Here is a 17346-nt window from a genome sequence, read left to right on the forward strand (position 1 = left end):
ATGTAATCTTTATCTTTTGGACTGTACTTTATGTCACTTCGTAGTCCCTTGTGTACTATATTAATAACCTATAGAGTATAATCCAGTTCATGGCACAGCCTCATGCGGTGACCTTGTCTCTCATAACTTATTACTGAATAGATAGTTCAGGCTGCAGCAGCAGTAACTACCTCATAGTTTTAACCATTTGGCACCTTTTTTTTTCTTTTGAAAACATCTGTCCTTTTTACTGAGGTAAGGGATATGCCAGAGGGAAGTCAGTGCTGATGTCATCCGCCATGTAGGGTGTTGTGAGTGCACACTCTTTTTCCATATGTCGGTAAACAGAAGGAAATCTTTTTCCACTGCTACACTTACTGGAAGCATGTTGTGGATCATCTGATCTCCGGTCTTGCTCCACTGCCCGCTTTCAGTGATTTATATAGTTAGTCTGGTTGAAAAAAGACAATAGCCCAATAGATCATCTCTGGCCAACACCAGCCTCACCAGCACCTTCTGCCTAGGTTTTTTTGTGAGTATGCTGCACCTTGACTCTGTTGTTTACTGCTCTTTGGTGTATCATGGCTATTAAAGACACTCAGAGGACAATCCAGATGCAACAGGTGACCTTACTACATACTGTTTCAGAAATCATTTTGTTTGTATCTTCAGAGTAAACCAATGCCTGCATTTTGGATCCTAGGATTTCTATTTCCATAGGGTCATCCTCAGCAGCTATGGCTCTACTTCCTTTACCTAAGACCTATATTGTATCTACCAAGCTTTTTATTTTAAATTCTGACTTGGAACCTTCTGTTCAAAGACATTCAGTTTGCACCTCAGCATCATCTATGGCAGAACTTAAGCTAGGTCTATATAGATGTACAGTTTCTTTTTCATTTATCCAATGGGTTGAAAGAAAAATACCCGACAGAACCCCACATCAACACAAACAATGTTGATGCAGGGACCACTCTCACTGTTCTATTGTATTCTGACAATGTCCCCTGTCAGAATACACAAATTAGCTCTTTCTCATTGGCTCCGAGTGCTTATTGAATGCTAGTTTTCCAGCTTGACAGAAGCTGGTTGTTAGAGGAGTAGCTGCTATTGAACAAAGGTACACACATACCGATATTTGGCCAGTTCCTGCTGAACTGACTGATTTTTGGTACATGTGTAGTGGACTTTAGTTCTCAGCTTACTGTGCCCTTATCACTTGGAATATCTAAGGCCCCCATAGTTGTTTATGATTCAGAACCTTCACAGCATACTCTTAGGCCTCATGCACACGGACGTTTTTACAGCCGCTTTTTTGAGCTTTTTTTGCAGCTTAAAAAGGCCTGTCCATGTTAGTCTATGGCTTCATGCCCACCTAGGCGTTTTTGAGCTGCAAATGGCATAGGCGTTTTTAAGCTGTAAAAAAAACCCAGGACCAGTGCGTTCCGTGGCGTGGAGCTAGAGCTGTAAAAACGCGAATCGCGGGAAAACGCGCAAAAACGTGCACAAACGCGCAAAAACGCGCATAAACGCGCAACATATTTTCTTTGTTTTCTGAGTCCTATAGCCAAGAGATGTGTTTCTTAAAAAAAGCTACTTAACGCTAACGCTAAAAAACGCGCGAAAACGCGCAAAAACGCCAATGCAAAACGCGGTAAGTGCTCATGCACACAGACGTTTTAAAAAAACTGGCTGCAAAGCTAGCTCCGACGCCTGGAAAAATCGTCGTTAAAAACGTGATTTTTACCGCGTTTTGCATTGGCATTTTTGCGCGTTTTTGCGCGTTTTTTAGCGTTAGCGTTAAGTAGCTTTTTTTAAGAAACACATCTCTTGGCTATAGGACTCAGAAAACAAAGAAAATATGTTGCGCGTTTATGCGCGTTTTTGCGCGTTTGTGCGCGTTTTCCCGTGATTCGCGTTTTTACAGCTCTAGCTCCACGCCACGGAACGCACTGGTCCTGGGTTTTTTTTACAGCTTAAAAACGCCTATGCCATTTGCAGCTCAAAAACGCCTAGGTGGGCATGAAGCCATAGACTAACATGGACAGGCCTTTTTAAGCTGCAAAAAAAGCTCAAAAAAGCGGCTGTAAAAACGTCCGTGTGCATGAGGCCTAAAAATCACGTTTTTAACGACGATTTTTCCAGGCGTCGGAGCTAGCTTTGCAGCCAGTTTTTTAAAACGTCCGTGTGCATGAGCACTTAAGACTGGTACACAACAAGTTGAATATGGGCTGGTATTGGCCAGTTCAACAGGTACTGGCTGACATTCTGCCAGTGTGTACAGCAGCCTGTCCGACAGAAGCTGGCCCAATGTCCAGCTTCTGTTGAATGGGCATGCTGGAAGACCAGCAGCCGATCGGCATCCATTCAGTGCTTGCGGCCAATAAGCGAGCGATAACTGGTGTGTTTAGGCGCAGGGCAGTCCTCCTGTCAGATCACAATAGCTCATTGGGGAGATGGCTGTACTAAAATTGCATAGTTAATACAATGAGTGCCTCAGTTTTTTTTCTTCATATAGCCCGCTGGGTTAAACAAAAAAAAGAAACCAAACAGTTTGTATCAGCCATTTCAGACACTGTACTGGACCAAGTTCCTGTTGGCTCTGATGTGCACTGTGTTGTTTTCACTCTTATAGCTGCAGTATGTTCTGCTATACAACTAAAAATTACACTGCAGTACCAGAATGATCTTTTTCAGATCGTGCTAATATAAAGACTTTTCTAATTTTCTTCTACTCTGGAATGGTTCCTCTTTGAGGACTGAGAACTTTCAGTCTTTGTACTAATGATGTGAGAAAGCTTTTTAATTTTTATGGATGGAATTCTTTGACAAATGGTCCGTATCTTTTGTGGACTCGCCAGTTTTACACCTTAATGCAGTGGTCATCAACCCTGTCCTCAGGGCCCATTAACAGGACAGATTTTATGTATTACCTTGGGGAGATGCAGACTAGAATACTGCAATCACTGAGCAGAAAATGATATCACCTGTGTTGTATTTCAGTTATCTTGCAAACCTGGCCTATTAGTGGGCCCTGAGGACAGGGTTGATGACCACTGCCTTAATGGTGCCTTTCTATTTGTGAACTTCACAGAGGGGACACCCAGTTTAAATCTTATTTTCAACTTACTGGAACAACTCTCTATCCTTTGGCAGTAACTTTACTTTGTGAAACCACATCTCAATAAATCACATCTTCTAAGAGGGACTCCTCAGGCTCAGTAGAGGACTCTAGAGCTATGCAACAGCTTTAACAGCTGTCTAAAGCTCTCCACTTAAGTCATAATGACCTCTTATGGACATCTAATTTGCTCTCTAGCATGGAAAATTGTCTGTCTATATACTGTACATAGGGCACATTGGCTACATGCCTGGTATAGAGAAGATACATTAAAACAACAGCTTATTTACTTGCCGTTTGAGGGAAGGCATCACTTTAGTCATTTCCTTAACAATGGCATGCCCATATCTCCTGGTTCTTTCCCTTAGCACCTGCTTCAACGTATGAAATGTATGATCTGTTGATGACACCGATGTACTGCAGTCTTCAGCTAGTACAGCTGTAATTTATGGTAGGCAATCAAAGTAGGCAATCAAGGTGCACCCCAGGTATTGTAGCCATAAAATATCTGTTTAAGGTACACCCCCATTTTTACCAGTGGGCTATTATTTCCTTATTCTATTTTGTCTCCTTAGATTTCTGCTATTCAGTTTGAATGCTTAAGATTTAACCCACAATTCTCCCTAAACCTTGTAACCTATGTCTAATTCATCCACACTAAAGCTAACTGTCCTCTCAAAAATTGTCAAGTCTTACTTTTAACCAGATCCTGTTATCTAAGTGTCATTTCCTGTATACTCTTTGAATATAATAGGTACTATCATAATTAATCCTCTTGGGATTGTGGGCAACTTATTTGTCATACCTCTTTTTTTTTTTTGGTACTGTCCTTCATTACTCTTTTGCCTCTCATCTTTAGATGCAATATCTCTATGGTTCAGCTATTTTTGGCTGACCCATGCATCACTTTAAGAGTAAGTAAACAATTCCCTCTTTTCTGGAGTAGATTAATACCTAACCTCTCACTGTATGATGTCTGGCTCTTTACGCTGGATAGTGGTGGCTTTCTCATTTGGATTGATTTACTAAAGGCAAATAGGTTATTCACTTTACAAGGGAATTTACCCTTTGCAATGGAATTTTCCACAAAGCTTTATGAGTGAGGTGAAGCTCTACTAACATTCATCATCTAATCATGTGCAAGAAAAAATTGTGTTTTTGCCTTTAGTAATCAACCTCATGGTGTCCACATTATTCCATACAGGGTTTAAAGTGGTAGTAAATGCAAAAAATAAAATTCCTGCATCTATAGCCGCCAACATTCTAATACTAACCTCTTTAGCTCTGAAAAAAAAATAAAAAATCTGTACACATATCTTTTCTACAGGCAGCCCGATCTCATCCACAGCGGCGGAAACTCTGATCCCACACTAAGCTGCCAGCCGCGGCTTCGCTGTGGAGGCTGGTGCAGAGGACACATCCGTCAATGGAAGCCCCATAGTAACTATATGGATGACGTCACTTCCCATTCATTTCACAGCCATTGCTGGACATGTATTCAGCAGATATATAAAAAGAAGGGATATATCATGCTATCGTGACAGTGAAAAAAAAGGTGATTGGTAAAGAGTGCAGCAATTAACTAGGATATATAATCGAAGTAGCAACAAATATAATATATAAAATCGGGCTAATCAAAAAGTGTATTATGAAATATGTTAAATAATATGCTCGTAGTGTAGTGTAGTAAACAAATCACATATGTTTGAAACAACAAAAGTGACATTTAGCACATTATCAGTTTAAATAGAAGGAAAAAAAAAAAAAGCAGTGACTTCCATTAGCCACATAAGCGCCAGACCATTTTGCTGGCCAAAGACCAGACCACTTTTTGCGATTCGGCACTGCGTCGCTTTAACTGTCAATTGCGCGGTCATATGACGTGGCTCCCAAACAAAATTGATGTCCTTTTTTTGCCACAAATAGAGCTTTCTTTTGGTGGTATTTGATCACCCCTGCGTTTTGATTTTTTGCACTATAAACAAAAAAAGCGACAATTTTGAATTAAAAACACATTATTTTTTTACTTTTTGCTATAATATATATCCCCCAAAAATGTATATAATTTTTTTTTTCCTCAGTTTAGGCCGATATGTATTCTTCTACATATTTTTGGTAAAAAATCGCAATAAGCGATTATTGATTGGTTTGCGCAAAAGTTATAGCGTTTACAAAATAGGGGATAATTTTATAGCATTTTTATTAATAATTTTTTTTAACTAGTAACGGTGGTAATCAGCAATTTTTATTGTGACTGTGACATTATGGCAGACACATCAGACATTTTTGACACATTTTTGGGACCATTGTCATTTATACAGCAATCAGTGCTATACAAATGCACTGATTCCTGTCTAAATGACACTGGCAGTGAAACGGTTAACCACTAGGTAGCAGTGTAGGGGTTAAGTGTGTCCTAGGGGCGTGATTCTAACTGTGAGGGGCGTGGCTATGTTTTACACATTACTGATCTCTGCTCCAATCACAGGGAGCAGAGATCAGTGTCGCTGTTGCTAGGCAGAACAGGGAGATGCTTGTTTACTTTAGCATCTCCCCGTTCTTCCTCCCATGAGATGATCCGCGGGACCTGCGATTGGACTCACGGAGGTCCTGACTGGTGCACAAGTATGCCGCCGCCGCGATTTAAAGGGATGTACCTGTACGCCTATTTGCCTGTCTGTGCCATTCTGCCGACGTACATCGGCGTGCGCCGGTCGGGAAGTGGTTAAGAATAATAAAGTCCTAGGAGAATCAGATATGAATTCTCCACCACCAAGTGATTTGATTAAACTTTTCTGTGATACACCACACACGGTAGTCTGGGACTCTTACCAAATCTTCAGGACCACCTATCTCTAGGATGGTCAATCAGGCAGACAGAATACCTCTGCAGGTTATAATGATGTCCCCCAAGCCTCCGGGATATTGTGGGGATACCCTCGCCTCATGGCAGGATGTCCAAAATAACCAAGGGTAGGGGGTAATCATATAAAACAAAAAACCCCAATAGTGTAATGCTAAGGATAGATTTATTGAAAAAAATGCTGATTGACTACTTACAAGAGATAAAAAGAAAATGGTCATTGGATAGAAACAATTGCCAGCAAATGAACAAAGCATACACTTGAACTTCCCGGATCACATGGGGTGCGATGGCATCAGTGCATAGCACTGCCCGACATGTTTTATCACATGTGACGTCTTCCAGGGGCACGGGTGACGCACTGAGCCATTGCTATAAATAGAACTTCAGGAAACCAAGCCTCGGCATGATGCGACGGCAATGGTATACAATAAAACCGAGCCTCATTCCCATTTCTCACTATCTGTGGGATCCTGTTTAAACTGTACAGACGTGTGGCATATTAATCCACTATGTCGAACATAGTACTTACATAAATGGTTAGAAGAAAAATAATAATATATAAAAGGCAGAAAATAATATGTTAAAATATTATTAAAAAATGAATGTCTCGCCAAAATGATATAAGTCGGCACATAAACACTAAACACCTTAGAGGAGGTCTCCGGTATTAGCCAAATAGTAGTACAACCAATATAAGTAAATGTAATTTAATCGATCCCCATGTTTGCAAAAATCACAAGGATCGTTGATCATTAAATGGATAAAAGGTTTGCCCTAAAATGTAATTAATAACACCTGCATCATACATAACAAATAATCATCACATAAAAATGTATTTAAAAATACAAAAATTCCATAAACATTATAAATAATGTCAAATATAGATATTTTATGCATTATCTGTAAAGTCTATCTCTACATCAGCATTAAACCCAAAGGTCTGAGACATTTGACCCTATAGATCCAATTCACCTCTAATTTAGAGATTTCACGTTGCTTGGATCCCCCTTCCAGTTCAATTTTAGCTGGTTTATTTCTTGAAGACAGGTCCTAGATGGATTTTTGGCATGAACAAATGCCATTTTACAATTGTTCATTGAGTCTAACTTGTAATTGTACTGTACGCCCAATGTACTGGAATCCGCAAGGGCAGGTAAGAATAGTATAAGAGAAGTAGAAGTATACCACATTTGGAGTGGAACACATGATAAAAGTTTTAATCTGAAAAGCCTGATCTGTACTGTGTGAACTGAAATGGGTAGTCTTTTTATTGCTCACTCCATTAATAGAACACATGGCACATTCCTACCATATTCTGAAAAAACATTGGTTTAATATTAGGTGGGTCACATACACCAAGGGCCAACATATCTCTGAGTGATGGAACCCCCCTAAATACTACCTGACATTGGTCTGAAAGGGCCTTACCCAAAACAATGTAATTTTTAAGTATATGCCAGTGTCTACATACAAACTTCTTTATTTGGTAATGCCGAAGAAAGTAGAATGTAATGCATGCCATAATAAAGTTGTTTGCTCCACTATCATCCTTTGGTTTTTCAGACAGCAATATATCCCTATCAATTAACCGAGCATTTGATACTGTCTGGTCAATGGTCTCCACTGAATATCCCTTGTTAATGAATCTATCTGTTAAAACCGCAGCCTGTGTTTTGAATTTTACTACAATTATGTCTTAAGCATATATATTGACTTTTAGGAACTGAATCTAACCAGGACTTATGATGACAACTGTGCCTGGGAATAAAGGAATTTCTATCTGTTGATTTGAAGTAGGTAGAGGTCAAAAGTTAATCCCTGTCACGTAACTGGTTGGAAGCTGAAATGCCGAGAGGGCTCCCCTTGTGGCTGAGTGCAGCACACCCCTGAAGTTGGGTACAGAGGGTGGAGTGCCCAGAGAAGCACAGGTTGCCAGATGGATTCCAAAGAGAAAAGCTGGTGGGCACCTGAAGGACACCGGCAATGCAGGAAACACAGCTGAGCTAAAGTCTATAAGAATCCTTGGTAATACTTGGCAAGGTGTGCATAAGTAGTGGAAGTCAGGCCAGGGGTCAAACACAGTAGATCCGACAGGAGGAAGAGGCAGGTTGCAGAAATGGGGACAAGCCAAACGTCTGGTATCAGAAGGCAGGCAGGTAACTGTAGCAAAGTCCGTGATACAGGCCGGGATCAGGTATAGGAGAAGACAGCAAGTCGGTAAAGCAAACCAGGGGGTCAAACCAGAAGAGCAGATCAGATAGGTCAGGAACAAGCCGGGTCACAACAGGAATCCAAATAGTAATTTCACATAGGTTCAGGAACACAGGAAGACTGACAAACCAGCAACTGCAGACACTAGCAGACTTCCTTATATAGGTCCATGTGACCTGCTGGTAGAGATACTGGGTCCTAAAGTCCTTCTCCTGCCAGAGATGCTGTTGGTTCCCTGACAACTGGCACTATTGCCAGTTCTCCTATGGCCATTTCCCTGACAATCCCCTTCTGCCCAAATCTTAAGATCTAAGAAATGTATTGAGTATTGGTCAGCCTCATATTTGAACTCAATCCCCCTATCATTAATATTGAGGGATTCCATAAAGGTTCCTAGAGATTCACGGGAACCATTCCAAAGGCGGAGGATGTCATCGATGTACCTAGCCAATAGAACCAACTCAGGTCTATCCTGTAATCAGCAGAGCTTCTGCTGCTGGAGATCGGGTCAGATTGGCTTCAGAAAAGGTATGTATAGGGATTTTTATCTTTACAGGGCTAGAGAGCTTAGTGTCTTAGTGGCTATAGATGCAGGGATTTTCATTTTTGCACGGACTTCCACTTTAAGGTCCCATTTCCAGATCTCTACTTGTAAAGATACCCACCTCTTGCATATATGGCGTTGTGACTATTATCACATGTAGCTTCTATAGCTTTGAATTGACAGTTCTTTTTGTTTTGAGATCTCATTATGTGTATTGCATTACTTTATTGAATTACTATATACTGTACATTCTCTTATAGCCTTCCTTTTTTGTTATAAGTGTGAGGATCTCTCAGTCTCTCCCAAAAAGGGACAAGCTACTCTACCCTTCTTTATTTTACATTGAAAGTCTCCTTCCCTTCTTCCTTTGAATTATTATTATGATGTCTTTTATTTTATGGATCTGCCTTTTTTCTGACATCAAGGATAATGGGTATGCTATTTCATCTCCCATCTGTTCTGTGGTTGAGACCTACTTTGCTTTGTCCAACTTTTCCCTTCCCTAAGATGATGAGTTAGTTATCCCAGGCTTTGTCCTTTGTTTTAGAAACATTCTGATCTGTTGACCACTTTTTCTGTATTTTTCCAACTCCTTTTTCTTTATAGTGTTCTTTACAGTGTTTAATAATTGACTTCTACATTATTTCTGATAGCAGTCTCTTCTTAGTGACACTTCCTGTCCTACTCTGGAATACCAGATTTTTTCTTGTTGTATAATCTCCATATTGTTCACTCTTTTCCATGTGTCCATGTTTGTCCATGTTTGTCCATGTTCAGACGTTGATTTGTTCGCATATTGTTTTAGTAAGATTTTCATATCCATTGAATTTCTCAGTGGCTGTTGCCCAAAATTTTCTTAATTCCTGTGTCCTTCAATCAACAATAAAGAAAATATGATTTTTGTACTTATCGTAAAACTGGTTTCTTGAAGCCCATTGAGGGACACAGAACCTGTCCCTCTGTCTTTATGGAATTATGCTTGCTTACAAAACGGAGGCATGACAGTTGAAAGTGGTATTTCACGTGGGGCTGATTCTGTTCCAATCAGCAGGGAATCTGTGGGATGATTCCTTTGCTAATCAGATCAGAGGTGGTGAATGACACCAGTTTTATATCAGTTTTATAGAATAGTTCTCTATACCATTTTAATACATATTTTAGCAACTCCAGTCACCTAGATATTTACATTAAGGATTATAATGTGAGCACATAATCATGTTTATACCGCTACCCATACATCCTTACTCATGCTATTTGTTAGGGATTTAACATTAATAGATTATATAACACACATTTATTTTATGTACATATATATTTTTAATATATTTTTAATATAATTTTAATCTTAATTTTAGTGATTAATTGGCCGGGTCATGGACATATGCAGTAATGCATAAGGTTCACTTATCCACCCAAAATATGGTCACCACTACTAATACAATACAGGATCGTATCTGTTTATGAACCAATCAAAAATGGTCGTGCCCATGTTGGAGACAACACTCCAACAAAATGGCCGATAATACACTTCCTTTCTCTGCAGATAAATTGATTTGGCTTAGAACCAATTTGGTCACCCTGATGAAGACACGTGGTGTGTCGTAATGCATAGGAAGTAATTGGACGCTGCGAGAACTGGAAGTGTTGTAAGAGGAGCCTGTAACGCCGTGGTTATTACAGATCTGCCATTTTTTCATTATATAATTGTAAGCGCCCATTTGGCTCCTTTTTTAATGAATAAACCTGCTTGTTCATATGTTACTATGCTATGGGAGATTCTTTTTTATCCCCTACATATACCGGCTGTGTGTGAACATCCATGCTGATAAACTGGGAGCCAGCACTTGGAACACAGGACTAGGAGAGGCACTATTCACTATCATTGAACCTTGGGAGACCCCCCAGTCGCATTAACCTTAAAGCCATATACCATCTGCATGGAGGTAAAAGTGTAGAGAGCACTATGTGGTACACACGAAGATCCCACATTGGAAATTATTCACTGAAGATATCGATTGAATGCACTTTGTGCACTTTTTGCACGTTTGCACCTTTTCTCCTGTTTTGCTCTTTTATGGATTAGCTGACTACAATCCTATCCATTTTGATAGTCTCTGATTTTGATTGTGATCATCTGGGACTGAATTGACTATCCACCTGTTATTGATTCACTCAGACAGATTATTCAGTAATAGTCATTTTATTTATCATGCACATTATAGTAATATGTGCACTGTTTCGAAATTTTGCACACGATTATTGGATTTGATTTTTGCACAGAATCATTGGACACTGGTACACATATTTAGTCACTTTATTATATTGTTCACTAGCATCATTTGCACAGTGATTATATATACAAACATTAGTTGCACAGTGATTATATTTATACCTCATGATTGTAATTTAGTTTAATTAGTTGCGCTGATCACTTTTTATATAATTTATCTAAATTCATTCTTCCTTGTATATAGGGCATAATTTGTTTTTTAATCTGAAGATATCGAAAGAGCTCTGAATTAGGAAGTATGTGACTTTCAAATAGAAATGATTTATTTTTACATTTTTTTATTTGGGTAGGTTTTATAGCAGAAAGTAAATAATTTTTTTTTCAATTGTTAGTCTTTTCTTGTTTATAGCGCAAAAAATAAAAACTGCCAAGGTGATCAAATACCAAAGGACAAACATTTTATTTAAGTACAACATCACACGACCACGTAATTGCCAGTTAACCACTAGCCGACCACCCGCCACAAATGTACTGCGGCAAGCTGGCACGGCTGCGCAAATCACCGTACCGGTACAGCGATTTGTGCCCTAGCTTTTGTGGGCGCACGTGTTTCACTGGCAGCGCACTCCGATTGGCCAACTTTCATTCCTCGCAGAGACAGAACGGGGATCTGCCGAAGTAAGTCCTTTTGTCAGTTGCTGGAACTGGGAATTTGTCTTCCTGCTGAGCAGAAAGACGTATCTGTGTGTTTCCCCAGTCACATAGTCCCCTATACAGTTAGAAAACACAAACATGGAACATATTTAACCCCTTCCCTGCCAGTGTCATTAGTACAATAACTGCATATTTTTAGCACTGTAATAATGTCACTGGTTCCCCCAAAAAAGTGTCAGAAATGTCAGTTAGGTTTCTGATCTGTCTGCCGCAATGTTGCAGTCCCACTAAAATTTGCTGATCACTGCCATTACTAGTAAAAAAAAATGGCATAAATCTAGTCCCTATTTTGTAGACACTATAACTTTTGCGCAAACCAATCAATATAAGCTTATTGGAATTTTTTTTACCAAAAATATGTAGAAGAATCCATATTCGCCTCAACTGATGAATACTTTTTTATATATATTTTTGGGATATGTATTATAGCAGAAAGTAAAAAAAATATTTTTTTTTTCTAAATTTGCGGCCTTTTTCTTGTTTATAGCGCTAAAAATAAAAAACACAGAGGTGATCAAATACCACCAAAAGAAAGCTCTATTTATGGTAAAAAAAAGGGCGTCAATTTTGTTTGGGTTCAGTGTCGCACGATGGCACAATTGTCAGTTAAAATAACACAGTGCTGCATCTCAAAAAATGGCCTGTCATTAAGGGGGTGAATCCTTCCGGGACTGAAGTGGTTAAAGTAAAGCAGTTCCATTTTGTGAAAAATTGCCTGGTCATGAAGGGGGGTAAACCTTCCAGAACTGAAGTGGTTAATGTAGGTATCCCCTCTTGGAAATATGTTTTAAACCTATTAAATAAGTATTTTGCTCATGGATTCCTGTCTGATACTTGTAACCCTGTTTACAGAGCAATATTGGAATGTTGTTATTTCGTTTTTTTTGTTTTTTATAGCAATAAAAACAAGTAAAAACAAATGTTCAAACACAATAATGCAGCTTACTTCAGAGAAGGTTTTTCAGTAAGGGCAGACGGTATCTCAACCAAGCTTTCACCACTGACAACCAGCATTTTCAATTTAGTCATATTGTTCAACTCCAATGGAAGGTATGTAATATTATTTTTCTGTAGTAGTAACGTCTCCAGCTCTTCTAATCTGTAAAGAAATAAAGTGAATTACTATACTTCAGCTTGCTCACATCCAAATTGCTCAATTCCCTTTAGATCTGCCAATAAAACTATGTAGTGCAGGGGTCTGCCAAATTAGATAAAAATAGTTTGGATAGAGTAGGTCAGTCCTTGTATTACATGGTTTTGGTAAATCTAAAGAATGATGCCTGTACAAATGTTTTCAGGTCAGATTGTAATGTCTGGTGACCCTAAACCATCTTCTGCCAATGTGACTTTTACTGAGCAGCACACAGAAGTAGAGGACAAAGGGCATGTATTTGGGGTCGTGAGGATTAGGCATTTTATATTTCAGGCAGCTTTCTTACCCTACTGTTGTGACAGTATCACTTTAAGCGGGAGATATCATTTTTTGGGCCATACTGGATTGGTTATAAGGAAGTAACATTTTATTCTAGGTGAGTTCCCGATCGGCTCACGTCTTTATACGGGGGGCGGTATGTAACTCACAAAACCCCGTGCAAAACCCCATATGGGTACGGGGTTCCCTTTAAAAGCCACCAAAGGGCGCACACGCACCACCAGAGGCAAGTGCGCGTGACTGCTGCACAGCGGGGGACCCGATGTGCGTGGCTGGCAGTCGCGAGCGCACATACGAGAGTCAGCACACACAAATCCCTGTTCTGTCACGGGAGAGGAGACATGTAGTTTGTACCTACTAAGTAGGTACAACGATATGTCTTCTCCCCTAGTCTGTCCTTTCCCCATACAGTTAGAACACACTGAGGGAACACACATTTAACCCCTTGATCGCCAATTTTTGTTAGCCCCTTCCCTGCCAATGATATTTATACAGTAATCAATGCATATTTATAGAACTGATCACTGTATAAATGTCGATGGTCACAAAAATCTGTCCCAATCTGTCCATTGCAATGTCATAGTACCGCAAAAAATCATAGATCATCATCATTACTAGTAAAAAAATATAAAAAAAATATATAGAAGAATATATATCAGCCTAAACTGATAAAGAAATTAGTTTTTTTGTTTTTTTTAATTGAAGGATATTTATTTTAGCAAAAAGTAAAAAATATTGTTGTTTTTTTCAAAATTGTTGCTTTTTTTGTTTATAGTGCAAAAAATAAAAACCGCAGAGGTGCTCAAATACCACCAAAAGAAAGCTCTATTTGTGGGAAAAACAGGATGTTTCGTTTGGGTACAGCATTGCATGACTGCGCAATTACCAGTTAAAGCAGCGGAGTGCCAAATTGTAAAAAGTGCTCTGGTCAGGAAGGGGGTAAATCCTTCCGGGCTGAGGTGCTTAAGGGTGTATATACTTATAAAAAAAAAAATGGTAATCTACCTCTCCCTTCTCCAACCAGGTCTCTAAAGGATTATAATTTATGATATGCTGGGTTCAAACATAAAGTGAGGCTCCATGCAAAAATATTTTCTTTTGTTTTAGATAGATTTATGACTAAAACCTCTATTAAATGGATCTAAGTCTCTGTTGAGGATACCCTTGTAACATTTATTGTACTACAAGATGAAAAGCACATATTGTTACCTTTCTTCCAAATATCAGACTTTTTGGTTGTTTGTGGGGAGATGAACAACAAGGATGTAAATTTTGTTTGGGTACAGTGTCTCATGACCGCGCAATTGTCAGTTAACCACTTCCCGACCGGCGCACGCCGCTGTGCGTCGGCAGAATGGCACGGGCAGGCATATTGGCTTACAGGTATGTCCAATTTTAAATGCCGCCCGCCATCACGTGCGCGCCGCCGGTGGCACGCTCGCGTGCCGGTCGGGACCCCTGTGAGTCCAGTCGTGGGGCCCGTGGACTCGATTGCTGCAGGGATACCTGCGATTGTCTCACGGGGCGGCTGAGCGAGGAGATGCCATTGTAAACAGCATCTCCCCATTCTGCCTAGCAACAGGTGACACTGATCTCTGCTTCATGTGATTGGAGAAGAGATCAGTGTTCACTAAAACAAAGCCCAGCCCCCCACAGTTAGTAACACGCCCCGTAGGTACACCCCTACACTGCCACCCCTTGGTTAACCCCTTCACTGCCAGTGTCATTTACACAGGAATCACTGCATTGGTATAGCAGTGATTGCTGTATAAATGGCAATGGTCCCAAAATGTGTCAAAAATGTCCGATGTGTCCGCAATAATGTCGCAATCATAATAAAAATCGCTGATCGCCGCCATTACTAGTAAAAAAAATATTAATAAAAATGCCATAAAGCTATCCCCTATTTTGTAAACGCTATAACTTTTGCGCAAACCAATCAATCGCTTATTGTGATTTTTTTTTACCAAAAATATGTAGAAGAATACGTATCGGCCTAAACTGAGGGATTTATATATTTTGGGGGATATTTATTACAACAAAAAGTAAAAATTAATGCATTTTTTTTAAATTGTCGCTGTATTTTTGTTTATAGCGCAAAAAATAAAAATCGCAGAGATGATCAAATACCACCAAAAGAAAGCTCTATTTGTGTGAAAAAAAGGACGTCAATTTTGTTTGGGAGCCATGTCGCACGACCGCGAAATTGTCAGTTAAAGCGACGCAGTGCGGAATCACAAAAAGTGGTCTGATCTTAAGCCAGCAAAATGGTCCGGTCTGAAAGTGGTTAAAACGATGCAGTGCCAAATTGTAAAAAGTGCTCTGGCCAAGAAGGGGGTAACATTTTATGAGGCTGAAGTGGTTAAACACTCATAGAAACTGCAGACCAATTTCAAAAAGTAATGACAATGAATTACAAAATGTATGTGTGTGTTTGTGTATAAATATATATATAGATATATATCTATATATATATATATATACATATATATATATATATATATATAGATATATATATATATGTGTGTGTGTGTGTGTATATATATATATATATATCTATATCTATATATATATATATATATATATATATATATATATATATATATATACTCGTTTCTTCCCCTGGTCAGCACTGCTGTGTGATTCAATTGACTGGATAACTAGGCAAAAATAGAATGGATTTAGCCAATGCCTTTACAAAATTAATGTAAATAAGCTGCTCCAAAACGAGCAAGAACTTCTCAGCAAATGTCAAGCCCAGTTGTTTTCCAGACAGCTTGTATGCATATATTAAATAAATAAAAACACAATCCAATATCTAATCAGAAAAAAATAGTTATAAACAATGTGAAAATTTCAGTTCCCCATCTGTGAATTTGGTATGGTATTTCACTATATTTGTTATAATCTAGTCCACCAAAAATATTACATTGTTGTTACCAATGAACTTAAAAAGAAAAAATACAACATAGCATTTACCTATCTATGTCTTGTGGGAGATCCTTTAAGATATTACTGCTGATGTCCAACCACTGCAAACTTGACATCCGTAAGACACAAATTGGAACAGAAGAGAATTTGTTTGCTGACACATCAACATAAGTGACCTTTTTCAAATTACTCAGCTGGAAAAGAAACAAAAAAGGAATTCATGACAATAGAGATTGCAAACATTCCTCAAAATCAAGGCAGAAATTATATATATAAAAAACAAAAAAACAAAAACAAAAAAAAACTACACTCATTTTGGGTGAATTGTAATTGTTTTTAAGTTTATATATTTTTTTAATCTAAAGCTTTATGTTAAAAAAAAAAAAAAAGTGCTTCACCACATCCATCCCCAAATAATTAAGTTTTAACTTCCTTGTGTCCAGGCTACCAGACAAGTAGCACAACTCCAAATTATTCAGTACACACACACACACACACACACACACACAAATTGTGTCTGACAAAAAAAAATACTGAAAAATGAATAATACAAACTTCTACTATATAATTAATATGGTTTCCAGTGGTCATGTATTTTATACGTTTGTTAAAGAGGGAGTCCACCTAAAAAAAAAATTATTAAAATCCAGCAGCTACAAATACTGCACCTTTTAATAAATGGACACTTACCTGTCCCAAGGTCCAATGATGTTGGCAGCCGAAGCCGAGTAATCGCTCAGCTCTCGGCTGCTGCCACCGCCATTCTCATTGCGGGAATCAGGAAGAGAATCATTGCGGCTTCACTTCCTGGTTCCCTAGGGCGCATGCGCAAGTTGTGCTGCGCATTGTAAGTGGTCCCCACTATCTCCTGGGACCTGTGTGTTTCCCAGGAGATAGCAGGGGGGGTGTGGGAATGGGCGTATGAGTCCATTCCCAGAAGTGGGTGCAGATACCTGTATTAGACAGGTAACTGCACCCCCCCTCCCCACTGAAAGGTGTCAATTGTGACTCCGGAGGGGGAATCAAATGAGCGGAAGTTCCACTTTTCAGTGGAACTCCGCTTTAACAAGTCTTTGTGAGTGAATACTCAATTTGTTTCTTTTTCTTTCTTTTTGTTTGTAGTGAATTTTGATTGTAGCTTTTATTTTTCATATAAAATGTTTGAGAAACTCTGCCGTAGACATTGTTTTTACTGATTAGTATGGGTTTCCTTTTAGACTCTCTGCACTACAAGTGCACTTGGAAATGCAGTTGCTTTAGATCTAAGGGGAAGATCTGAAATGAGAGGAAGCTCTGTTGATTTTATCATCCAATCATG

General features: G+C 39.0%; 1 protein-coding gene across 1 annotated transcript in view; it reads right to left on the reverse strand.

The window, feature by feature from the left end:
• The window catches only part of LRRC2 (leucine rich repeat containing 2), a 433585-nt gene that overhangs the window by 62342 nt on the left and 353897 nt on the right, over positions 1 to 17346 (reverse strand). The window contains exons 6-7 of the mRNA XM_077474787.1: positions 16077 to 16222; positions 12612 to 12764 (exon numbers count right to left, since the gene is read on the reverse strand). Of these exons, the coding sequence (XP_077330913.1) occupies positions 12612 to 12764; positions 16077 to 16222 (299 nt within the window). The remainder of the gene's footprint in view (positions 1 to 12611; positions 12765 to 16076; positions 16223 to 17346) is intronic.

Source organism: Lithobates pipiens, unplaced genomic scaffold, assembly GCF_037356315.1.
Source record: "Lithobates pipiens isolate NorthernLeopardFrog02 unplaced genomic scaffold, aLitPip1_a1.2 Scaffold_13, whole genome shotgun sequence".
Lineage (NCBI taxonomy): Eukaryota > Metazoa > Chordata > Amphibia > Anura > Ranidae > Lithobates > Lithobates pipiens.